This window comes from Equus asinus, chromosome 21, assembly GCF_041296235.1.
Source record: "Equus asinus isolate D_3611 breed Donkey chromosome 21, EquAss-T2T_v2, whole genome shotgun sequence".
NCBI classification, from domain to species: Eukaryota; Metazoa; Chordata; class Mammalia; order Perissodactyla; family Equidae; genus Equus; species Equus asinus.
In genome coordinates this window covers 9,627,355-9,639,136 of record NC_091810.1, presented here as the reverse complement: position 1 = coordinate 9,639,136, position 11,782 = coordinate 9,627,355, and the positions used below count along the sequence as shown (strand labels likewise).

At 58.1% G+C, this 11,782-nt stretch overlaps 1 protein-coding gene across 1 annotated transcript; it reads left to right on the top strand.

Annotated features, from left to right (window-relative positions):
* The first annotated feature begins 5,894 nt into the window (after positions 1-5,894).
* On the top strand, positions 5,895-11,782 carry LOC139041371 (ral guanine nucleotide dissociation stimulator-like). The gene is made up of 10 exons (XM_070492814.1): positions 5,895-6,040; positions 6,825-7,040; positions 7,386-7,489; positions 8,018-8,087; positions 8,866-8,934; positions 9,378-9,452; positions 10,039-10,071; positions 10,447-10,567; positions 10,773-10,864; positions 11,199-11,782. Exons 1-10 carry the CDS (start codon positions 6,032-6,034, stop codon positions 11,313-11,315), a joined length of 906 nt encoding a protein of 301 aa, XP_070348915.1. The 5' UTR covers positions 5,895-6,031; the 3' UTR covers positions 11,316-11,782.

Genomic DNA, 11,782 nt, shown 5'->3' with positions numbered 1-11,782 from the left:
ACCAATATCTAGGAAGTGATTGAGCTGGAATTTGAACATAAGTTGTGGCTCCATATTCTCTGCTCTTAAGCATGTTCTTTGCTCCCTATGACTTCACAGCAAGAAGACGTTGGCTCAGTGTATCCATTTTCTTGTTACACCCGGTAGCCCCACTCTTTGATCTCTGTCTGAAAAAGATGCTATTTGCATCAAAACTCTTGCACATACACAACCAAAATGACTTCTCCCCATATCCCATGTCCTGGAAAATACATGGAGAACATTTCAAAACATTTCTTGCCCAGGCTGGGAGTGCTTCTGGGAAATCCCACTGTTCCTGTAAGAAGCCAAGGGCAGGCTGGGAGCTGGGTCTGAGGGGAAAGGTGAGCTCAGGAGTTCCCATGGGATTACAAAATGGATGGGAGGCCTCAGCAGGAACTGACTTCAGGATCTGGTGGTGTTTCAAGCTGGGTGCTAATTTTCTAGCTTTGGGTGTAGGGGCTGGTGCCGCATTCCAGGGAGATGGGAGTCTCCCTGTGTTCTTGGGGAAACCAGACCCTTGAAAGCAAGGGAATGAGGGTTTCCTTTCACAGTGGACTTGGGAGTTGAAACATTCAGCCCAGAAGAGACAGTCATGATCCTGAGGAAACTGGAAGAAGCTGCCTCCTCGTCCGCCAAGCAGAAAGCCCTCCTTCATGGACTCCCTTTATCCAGATGAGACCAAGAAGGAGGACATCATGAGATGCCCTTGCAGGTGGGAGACCTGTGACAGCGGAGCCTGTGCCTGGGAGGCTCTGAAAGGCATCATAGGGCTGACATTTGCTGTGAGCAGAGTGCCAGATGAGAGGCACGCCTGCCTGTGTCTGGGAACAGTTTGAGTGTCAGGGAGAAGGCACCGCTGGCGCAGAGGCTCACAGGAAGAAGTGGGTCTGACCAGACAATGTCAGAAAGATGGCAGTGTAGCTGGAAGGAGCCTGAGAAGAGAGAGGAGGGTACATGGGGACAGGTAGGGCCAGAGGGCAGGAACTGGCAGACTGTGCTTTTCCCGTCGCTCTCTGATGACACTGTTCTAAGACATTGCACCTAGAAAATACAAATCCTTAACATCTCACAAATTCTGTGTGCCAGGAATGGGGCACAGCTTAGCTGGGTGCCTCCGCCTCAAGGTCTCTGTGAAGCAGGGGCTGTGGCTATATTGCGGCTCGACTTGCGGAGGGTTTGCTCCCAAGTTCACTCACATGCATGTTGACGGGGTTTGTTTGGACTGAAAGTCTGAGTTCCTGCCTGTCTGTTGGCCAATCATTCCCTCCGTTCTCTCCTATGGAACATCTTCATAGGACAACTGAAAACATGCACACTTGCTCCCCCAGTTCCAGAGATATAAGATGCAGAGAGAGAGAGAGAGATGGAAACAGAAGGAGGGAAAGACGGAGGGGACTAAAGCCAATGAGTAAGAAGGAAGGGCCAGGCTTTTTGTTCTTAACCCTGGGTTGCAGGCCATCCCATCACCTTGGCTGCATTCTATTCAGAAGGCAGTTCCTGACCACTTGTGGTTCCACAAGGACGTGCACAGCAGAAGACAGTGAGCACCAGGAGCCATAGTGGAGGCTGCCCACTACAGAGGCCGACACGAGGCACTTGGGTCTGATTCTAAGTCAAACAGGAGACCTTGCAAGGTTTCATGCCAGTGAATGGAAGTATCTGAATTTCCCCTAATTTCCACCTCTTAAAGGTACAGACCTGGAAATGAGGCCCAGAGGGGCAGTGACTTTCTCAAGGTCACAGAGCTGGAACCCAGTCCTGTTTTGAGGGGTACTCCACACTACATCCCACCCCTTCTTGTCATTCTTTCATCTCTAAGTGTGTGCATCAGACACATGCAAACCAGACCACAGGTGTTGTCGCTATTGTCTGTTCTACACTTGAGGATGTCCCAAGGGAGATATTTCTGGCCTCGTCCCCATCGTGCAGGTTGGGTGATTGAGGAGGCCCTGGGAGGCCCATTGGCATTTCCAGGACACAGAACTTGTAGGAAAAAAGAGGTCGGAACTCAGCTGCATGTCCTCAAGCTGGAACCCTGGTTCCATCTCAAGGTCCTGTGTTGGGATCTGTGCTGGCTATTTGTGTACAGTTCTGGAGGTGACATGGGCAAGGAGGGTGAGCAGCCAAGATCCCAGAGAGGTTTTCGGTGGGTGTGATTGAAGAAGGCGCCCAGGTAAGGGAAACTTGAGGAAGTGACCTCACTTCCTTGGAGACAGACCCCAACAGAACTTAGCACACTGGTCTCCAGGCGCCCACATTCTAGACATAGCATCCTATTGAGCCCACTTGAGTGGCGACACTGAAGACAAGAGGATGTTCTCCTGCTGTCTCCCGAGTTGTGGAGGCTCTGGCTTCAGCAAAGCCAAGAAAAAGAGCCTTTTCAGTCACTATAGACACTGGCTTGGCCCTCACCTGCACCGCCTCTGTCCAATTGGCAGGAGGAGCACTCAGGTAACACAGGGAAAGCCAACAGGGTTAGGCCACAACTGGATGCCACCCGCACAACAATTTGAGCCTCCTTGTGTGTCAGAGGGGAGTGAGAGATGGACGGCGGTGCTGAGTGGGGACCCACCCTGGGCAGGAGCCATTTGCTCGGTGTTGGAAGCCTGGCAGTGTGTCGTGTTCCCAGCCTAGGTGGTGGCTAGCAGGATGGGAGAGTGGGTGCTGGGAACCAAGCTCCTCTACCCATAGGTTAGTCCTGAGCCCTCCAGGTGTCATCTCATTCCCTCCCTGGCTAGAGGTCTATGCAGATGCTGCTCGGTACCTGATCTGTGCTGGGGTTTCCTCCTGTGGCCAAGTCGAGGCATGCCCCTCAGACCTCCCGGCCCGGCTCTCGGGCACTGTCTTTGCAGAGCTGCACGCAGGAGGTGGTGGAAGAGCTGACGGATGGCTTCGGGTACTCCATCTCCCTGGACAGGGACCAGCTGCACCGCGCCACCATCAATAACCAGGGCTGCTCTGAGGTGAGAGTGGGCACGGAGGGGTCTTCCCACCCAGGCCCCTGAGATGACGAGGGCAGGCCCAGAATCCAACCTCAAACTGCCGTTCTCCTGGGACCCTAACAGGGCTGTCCCCCATGTGTGTCCCACAGTCCCATTCCCAAAGGAATCTGGACTTCCGCTCCTCCCCACCAGCTGCATAGGAGGGTAGGAGGGCACTCTTTGCATTTTCCTAGGAAGATTAGAGAAAACGTTGATGTCGTTGTCACTTCCCAATAGGCCCTGAGTATCTTTGAATTTTGCCTTTTTTGGATAATGAAACCTCGATAACAAGGGTCTCCAAACTCCCTTTAATGTAAAAGAAATAACCATCAGCGTGTTTGAAAGTCAAAGGGATTCTCAGAACGTGTCACTGCCCTGTACACTGTTTCCAGACCTGGGAGGGGTGAGGTGGCCACATAACATTTCCCTCCAGGTCAGGGTCTGATGAAGCCTCAGGCAGTTAGAGGGGATGTCCCTCAGCCCTCACTTTGGGCGGTTCTCAGTTCTGAGCCACAGGACCTAGAGAAGCCACTTGGCATGCCTAAGCCTCTGTTCTCCTCTCTAGAGAGAGGGTGTCTGTTGAGGATTCACTGGGCTGGTGCTCTGCACAGAGGGAGCTCTGTTGTCCCTCAGCGAGCAAATGGCCTCGAGGGAGATCAATGTGGAATCCTTTGCAGGACCAAAGTCAGATTGTACTTTGAGAGCCCAGAACCTTGCTGAGTGTGGGAGCTCATGTGTCTCCTGTTGCACACGTCTGGGAGGGGCTAGGAGTTCCTGGGTCAGCTGCAGACCTCGATAACGCTGGTGGTTTGCAGTGGTGGCCCTGACCCTGTGTCCTCCTCATCCCACCCAGAGTGAAGATGAGTCCACTGTGTCTATAACTGAGGCCTGCAGGATGCGTGCCCTCCAGGCAGGCACGATGCAGAGGCTCTCAGAGTCTGTGCTGCCAGATTTCCCCAGCAGAGTGCTCTGCAGTGTCATCACCTCCCTCTGCAGCTACTCAGGCTCCAGCACAGCCCACCAGGTCCTGGAGCAGCTGTTTCCCAGGTGACTGCCTGCCTCCTCCTCAGCACAGTGGTGACTCTGCCCACTGCCAGCTGTGTGTCTTGCCTTGGGAATGTCACCATATCTCTCTGAGCCTGAGTTGGCTCCTCTGAAACGTGGGGTGGGAGAGGATGAACTTGCTAGGCTTCTCCCAGGGATGAATGGGATCAGCCCTCTAGGTGCTGCCCTGGTGCCTGGCTCTGCAGAGAGGGTGGTGGGCCGTGCTGTGGTTGCTGGTGGTGATTATTTCTCTGTCCCCCACGGAAAGTAGTCTTCCTCTCCCTTCACTGGCTTGTGGCTTTTTGAGTTTGGAAAAGCACCTGGAGAGCACCCTGTCAAGGAGTTTGAGATGCCATCCAGCTGGTCCTGGTGCTCGTCCTTGGTGTAGCCACTTAGGGATCTCTAGGGCCACAGAGGGGCCACAGGCCCACTCAGACACCTGGGGTGGTTCTGGTTGGAGGTCATTCAACAATGTCTATGAAGGACCTACTCTGAGCAGGACTTCTGGACACACTAAGTGTCACTCAGTGACTGAAGCAGACAGCCTCCCTGGGCGTCCCCTCTATTCTGAGAGTCAGACAGTCACACTTGACGTCATTCACAGGTCCCATCTACCCTCCATCCCGGGCGATGCCCTCATCCCCTTTGGGACACATGGAGGCAGCTTGGCCCATTGCGTGCGGGATGCTGGAGGACAGGACCACCTCCCAAAGTGAGTGGTCTTTGGGTCGAGAAGGAGGGCCTCCTGTCTCTAGCAAACAGGGTGCGGGGAGAGGATGGAGGCTGTGGCCGGGTCAGGCCTGGGAGAACCCTGCATCTCACCCATCTTGTGATTCCCATGGGAGGGCTGAGTTCTGGTGGCTTCCACTCCGGCAGGACTGGACTCAAAGAGAGCTGTGCATGGGTCCCAGGTCCCTTGAGAATTGGAAGGGAGGCTGGGCTGCGTTGTCCCCTAGAGACCCACTCCCAGCAGAGTCCCAGCTCCTCCTGCCTCCCTTTCTCCACATGCACACCTTGTGAGCACCACTGCCAGGTCCATAGTAGGAGGTGTGTGAGCAAGCTGCTCCCAAATCTGCTGGAGTCTTCATTCCAGTGGCCCACATTCATGCAGGGCTTGGATGGGCTGTGTCCAGACCCTTAGGGAGGAGAGTGTCAGTGGGAACAAGAGACTCTCACAGACTCTGTGTTCAGCCTGCTGGATGAGCAGGCCTGCCACAGCCAGGACAGCCAGCCAGGGCTCAGGGCTGGGATGGGGCCCTCCTCTGGAGGGGGAGGGTCTGGCACAGGGGCGCAGATGCTAACAAGAGTGCCTTGGGAGGGCGGTGTTTAAGGAAAGGCCGGGCCACTGACTCTCTGGCCCATCTGCCTCCCCGCAGTGTTATCTATTTCCTGCTGGGAACCTGGCTGGGCCAAGGGCAGGATTGCAGGGAGCCCCTGCGGTTTCCCTCTTGGACCCTGCAGCTGGCCACTCTGCACGTCAGCTTTGGCGGCTCCCACGTGGAGGGCCATGCCTACCTTCTGCCAGGCCACCTGGAGCATCTCAAGGTCATTGAGGCTGAACGGAAAGGTGAGGGGACTGGAGTCTGGGAAGACTGTCTGTGCTGAGGTTCATGGCCTAGCGTTCCCTTACAGGCAGTGGAGCCCTTCCTATCTTTGGAAAGGCACAGAAACCGTCAGGTGTGTGGGTGAAACTTTCTCTTTATCCTGCTCCAGAGCCAGCTCCAAAGCTCCTGCCACTTCCAAAGCCAGAGCCAGTGCCAGCCCCCGGGCTGGAGCCAGCTGCACCTCCAGTCTCACCACGTGTGGTAGAGCTGGAGCCAGCAGCCCCTGAGTCGGCCACTCCAGGACCAGAGCAAGGGCCACCATTAGAGGCAGCCCCAGAGCCCAGCTGCCCCTGGGCCGTGACCACCGAGGACCAGCTGCGGGAGGAGAAGCTGAACATCTTGGACTTCCCTCCCCAGCTGGTGGCAGAGCAGCTGACGAGGATGGCTGCGGTGAGCAGAGGAGCTCGCGGGGCGGGTGGCCCCTGCCTTCCCGGTGCCATGAGCCGCCCCGCACCTGCCATTCCCTGCTCGGGATTCCGATGATCTGGGTCCAAATCCCTGCTCCCTCTCTTATCAACACTGTGACCTGGGCAGCTTTCTTTCTCCCCAAGCCTTAGCTGTCCCCTAGCGAACAGGGGACGGTAGAGACGGACACTCAGCACCTGCTGTACAGGGTGGCTGTGCCGATGAATGAGGTGGGAGAGAGTGGAAGGTGGGCAGAGTCTGGCCCTTTGGTGGGGGATGGGCACTCACTGAAGTGCTGCCAGGTCCTTGGGTGGATCCCCCATCTGCGCAGGTGGCCCGGACAGCCTCAGCACTTAGCAGGAAGGTGATGTGTATTGACTCCAGTGGAGACAGTCAAACAAAGCTGGGGGTTGTCCCTGCCTCGGGGGACTGTGCATGGGAATGGGGAGTGGGACCCGAGGGGCACTGGGATGGGTGGATGATGGCCCTTCTGGTGGGCATGTGTGGGCTGCCTTCTGGAGCTTGGAGGAAGTGAGACGGGGCTGGGAGCAAATGTTCCCTCCCTTCCCCACGGTACTGTGTCCAGGGTCATCCTGGACTGGGTGCATTCAGTGGACACAGACAAAACCCAGGGACTCCCACAAGCCTCAGGCCACATGCTCTGCTTCCTGAGCTCCAGTTCTGATCTCACCCTGCCTGGGCCTATGGGAGACTGTGGACGCCGAGCTGGGGTGCGGCAGGACCGGGTGACACTCCGAATCTTCTGCAGGAGCTGTTCAAGACGTTGGTGCCCGCCCACTGCCTCGGCTCCATCTGGTCGGAGCGTGACAACAGGGAACGCGAGTCCCTGGCACCCACCGTCCGTGACACTGTGATGCACGACAACACCATGGCCAATTGCATCCTCGTCACCTGCCTTGGGGACGCGAGCATGACAGCGCAGGACAGGGCCAGGGTGGTTGAGCTGTGGATCAGGGTGGCTGAGGTAAGCCTTGGCACGCCCTGTCTGGATGCGTGGGAATTGCCTCTTGTTTCTCAGCTCTCAGGATTGAAGTCTGAGGTCTTAGTCCCTGGACTGTCCCTTGACCCTCATGCCAGGGCCACGTTGACCTTGACTTGAGGTCCCAGTGGGGACAAGCTCACTTCCTCCCTTGTGTTGAGCTACAAATCCTTGTGCCTGGCAGTGTTACTCATCGGGTGGCAGGTGTGCCCTCCCTGGCTTCCCTGGGCATGTGTCTCCTCCAGGACAGGGGAAGTCCGTGAGGGGACAGAAACCAGAGGCAGCAGAGCTTCAGCTCCCCCTCACGGCTCCATCTCTTCGCTTCCCCAGGAGTGTCGAGGCCTCGGGAACTTCTGTTCCCTCCACACAATCCTTTCTGCCCTGCAGAGCCCTGCCATTGCCCGTCTCCAAGACACCTGGGGACAAGTTTCCAGGTGGGTAGTGGGTGGTCTGCTCTCCAGCCAAGCACCATGAGGGTGAGGTGGCCCAGGCAGCCTGATTTGGGCCAGCATGTCCCCCAAAGTCAGCTGAGACCACCTGGGAGACAGCGAACACCGGGCACAGGGACTGACCTGGGTGCTGGGTCTCTGAGTCTCTCAGCGCCCTTAGGCCAGCAGTTCCGTCCCAGGGATTCATTTCCTTCCAGACCAGATCCTGGCTTGAGCCCAGGTGGAGAATCTCAGGTGTTTCCTTTGCAGCAACAGAAGCCTCTATGCAGCTGAAACCAACACTGTTCCAAAGAGATCTGTTTGGGACATCTGGGAATGGAGGCCCCAAGGGACAAGAGGAGAGGCCCCTCGGCAGTCTCATGGGGACCTTAGAGCTCAGAACACCCCAGTGAAATCCCTCATCCAGGCCCCAGGCAGTTTGGATCTGCTGGGTTCTCAAATAAATGGGACTTGCCTTCAAGCATCCCACAGTTTTTCTTGCTTGCTTGCTTTCTTTCTTTCCCCACCCCGCAGGGAGAGTTCTCAAACCTGGAAGAAGTGGGTCAGGAGAGAGAAACGCGTGAGCAGGGAGCTGCTAGTGCAGGTAACCTGGTGGCTGGAGATCTGGAAGGAGGCCAGAAGGAGAGGGGAGGGGAGCATCCCGAGGGGATCCTAGGAGGTGAGGCTATGGCAAGGCTCGGCCCAGGCTGGGGGTCAGAGAGCCCTGTGAGGGTGGGGCAGGCCGGGGCCACTCGGCCAGGTCCCCCAAGACACCCTGCCCTCCCCCTCCCTGTCTGTTCAGCTGGGGTCTGGACACACCCCTGGAGTCCAGAGGTCGGGGCCTTGGTCAGATTTGGAGCCAGGGCTGGGGTGAAGGCAGCGGGGACAGGGCCTGTAGCTGGCACGGGGAGCAGCCTCTCCCAGTGGGTCCTTGAGCCAGTCGCTGCCCCTCTGGGGGCCTCCGTCTCCTCCTCTGGGAAGTGGAGGGAAATGATCAGCGGTGCAGGCCTCCCAGCGGGGTGCTACCATCCAAGGGAGGACAGGAACGCAAGGAGATTTGTGCCGGCTCCTCCTCCAGAGGTGAGGGGAGAGCAGTGATGACACGCAGATGACTCTGAGTCCTCAGGAGACTCCTGGAAGCAGGTGATGTTCTCCTGACACTTTTCAGCTGAGGAAAGAGGGCCAGGGAGGCCTGGGCAGGCCCAAGGTCACACAGGACTGAGTCCTGGAGCTGGGACTGGTCTAGAATCAGAGCACCCTGCAGTTTGGAGCAGCAGAGGCAGCAGGGGACTGGAGCCGATGGCCAGGGTCTGAGATCAGGGGCCTTGGGGGACATGCAGAGAGGAGTATGGGCGCACTGACCCTGTCCTCGGCCCCGACAGGAGGCGACCTCCGTGTTAAAGACTGCAGAGAGGGCCCGCCAGGGAGCCCAGGAGAGGCAGCGGCAGCAGGTGAGGGTGACTGTGGGGGAGGGGCCTAGGAGTCAGAGGAGAGGGGGCTCCCCCTCCCAGCTGGAGACCTCCCTCAGGAGAGGGGCCTTCCTCCTCAGGCGAATCTGCTGTGGCTGCCAAGCATGACAGGCCTGCAGTGGCAGTGAGCAGGAGGAGGCCTGGAAGGGCTGGCAGCAGGGCAGATTTGGGGTGGGGAAGGGCAGGGGCCACTGCCCCTGGGAGGGGCCAACAGCCAGCCCTGGGACTTGACTGATGGAGTTTGGTGTTCCTGGAGGGGAGCGGGGGAGGGAATTGTGTGTGTTGGGGTGTCCCGAGGATCCTAGGCTGCTCTGTGTGGGAGCATGGGGTGGGCAGGAGGCTGGGCTGAGGGGTTTCAGGGGAAGGTTCACGGGGGCACCTGAGAGCGGGAGCTCATCACCATGCCCATCCCGATGGCGGCACAGGGTGTCGTCCCCTCCCTGGTGACGTTCTTCCGTTCTCTGGAGCTGCTGGACGCTACGATGGAGGATTATGTGGAGGTGAGTGAACCCGGAGGTGGGTCCGGGGGCTCAGGCTCCTGAGGGTGGGGAGGAGAGAGTCCTGTCCTGAGCCCTGAGCTCTCTGCATTTGGAAAAGGTCCTCTCAGCAGGGCTTCCAGCCTCGCGTGGGAGTTGGGGTGTCAGGCCCATCTCCCCAGTGGGTGACGCAGGCTCTGCATAAGCCACCGTCCAGGTTCCCTGGGCGGCTGAGGCTCAGAGCTGCCTGACTGTGTGGCCGCAGGAGGTGGTGTCTGAGCTGGACTCAGCCTCTCCCTCTGGCCCTGCCAGTGAGGGAAGAGAAGTCGGGCCCCTCCCAGTCAGGAAGCACATCAGAGGCTGAGCTGTCCCTTCCTGCCTGAGGCCTCAGTCTCCCCACGTGTCATCAGAGAGGGTTGGGTCACAAGGTCTGTTGCCTCAGTTGCTCTGCGCCCCCTGCTCTGGAGCCCAGAGACTGGCCCAGGTCCAAGTCCGGACTCTGGATGGGCCTGCCCACTGGCAGTAGTGCAACGTTGCAAGAGGTGTGGACGAGGGCTAGTGCTGGCCCAAGGGGGCTGTTTCTGGTGGACTGCGGCTGTCTGCCTTCCAGGGCAATGTGCTCAACTGTCGGAAATGGAATGAGGTAAGCGGCTGCGGCCTCCTGGTGGGGAGGGTTAGGGTTGGAAATCAGAGACCCCCCCCCGCAGTGGGCAGGACCCCCTCTGGCCCAATCCCCAGGGTGGAACATTTATTTGCACAGTTCGATATACAGAGCTAGGGATCTTATGGCATTGGCGGGTGGGGGAAGGGCTGGCATCAAAGACTCCTTCCTGGAGGAGGAACTATTTGGGGCCAAGCGTGAGAGCAGGCAAGCGCTGACTGGAATCGCAGGGAGGGAGGGTTCCCAAGTGGGCAAAGGCCCCAGACTGGCCCCTTGCCCCCTTCCTCAGCCCCTCCACGAGCCCTGCAGGGTCCCCCACTCAGGCCCTGTGGGCATCCTGTGCTTGCTCTCTCCTAGCAATTCAAACTGATGGAGGAGATCGAGCTGCTCCAGGAGGCTGCAAATCTGTACACCGTGCAGCCTGACGAGCACTTTGGGGCCTGGTTCCAGGCCGTGGAGCCCCTGAGCAGGAGGAGAGGTGAGTCGGGTCAGGAGTTGGGGGAGGGCAGGGCAGACTCTCTCTGCTGACCAGCTCCAGAGCCCATGGCCGTTGCTCCATGGCCAGCCCCTGATCTGATTGCATGGCAACCCCTGGGGCCCTTCGACTCCAGCTGCTGGCAGGCTCCAGGACGCACATGTGATGTGTGGCTCCTGAGAGCTCCCAGCTCCGCTCTGTCCTGTAGCTACAGCCTGTCCTGCCAGCTGGAGCCCCGATACCACTGGGTCAGAAAGATTCGACTCTTCTCCAAACACAAGAAGAACTGCTCAGGGCAGAGTGAGTGTCCAGACTGGCAGTGGCTGAATCCACGGGCTCAGGAAACATTCAGGCTGAGCGTGGGCCTGGGGAGGCAGACAGCTGGCCCTGGGCTCCAGCTCCACTGCTGAGCAGTCCCGTCCTGGGCGATTGCACTCACGTTTCTGGGACTGGTTTCCTCCTCTGTGAAGTGGGTGACGCTAAATATCAGCCCCTGTGTCAGGGACAGATGGGGTGCTGTTGGCTGACTGAGCACTGAGCACAGGGCTGGAGCACAGAGCGCAGTGGGGGCCGGGATGGGGTGTGCACTATGGTTCCAGGGCAGGCCGCTCAGGAAATGCCTCTCTTTCTCCAGACACCAGACCCCCAACCAAGGGCCCAGTGTTGGTGGTCGATGACCCTCCTGAGACCAGCTGAGCTACAGCGGGGACACAGCGTTGACACTCAGGGTGCACAGGGCCACCTCCCCTGATTCTGATGAGGAGAACTTTGTGATCCATTTCTTGGGGTCCCCTGTTGGCCACGGGGGAAGGCACCAACCCCTCTTCCCCCTCCCCCCTTTTGCCCAGCACCTATTTCCCTATTTGGCGGGGCCATATTTTGTTGTCAATGGTAAATGCTCCGTTTGAGTATTATATTAAATTGTTGCTTCTTTCTAATCCTGGGAGTGGAGGTGTGAGTCTTTCACTCGCAGCGCTCATGGAAACCAGATCCAGAAACTCACATTCCTCCTCGAATTTAGAAATCTCCCAGAGTGAGCAGCTCAGTTTATGTGGAGAAGGGAGAAGTGCCAGTCCCCTCCCTGGCTACTGAAGGACGTGCCCAAGTGCCCCTCCCGCCGAGGACAGGATCATTGCAGTGTGGTTCACCCTGTCCAGGAGCAGAGATGGCCCCTCCGACCTCTTGGGACTAAGCGGTTGGAGGCGTTTTCTCAGGCAG

What these genes read in the sequence shown, in the direction of transcription:
- LOC139041371 (XM_070492814.1), top strand. An exon ending in AGGAGAGGCAGCGGCAGCAG is followed by an intron (nt 8,935 to 9,377) that starts GTGAGGGTGACT and finishes ATGGCGGCACAG; the next exon opens with GGTGTCGTCCCCTCCCTGGT. An exon ending in ACTGTCGGAAATGGAATGAG is followed by an intron (nt 10,072 to 10,446) that starts GTAAGCGGCTGC and finishes GCTCTCTCCTAG; the next exon opens with CAATTCAAACTGATGGAGGA.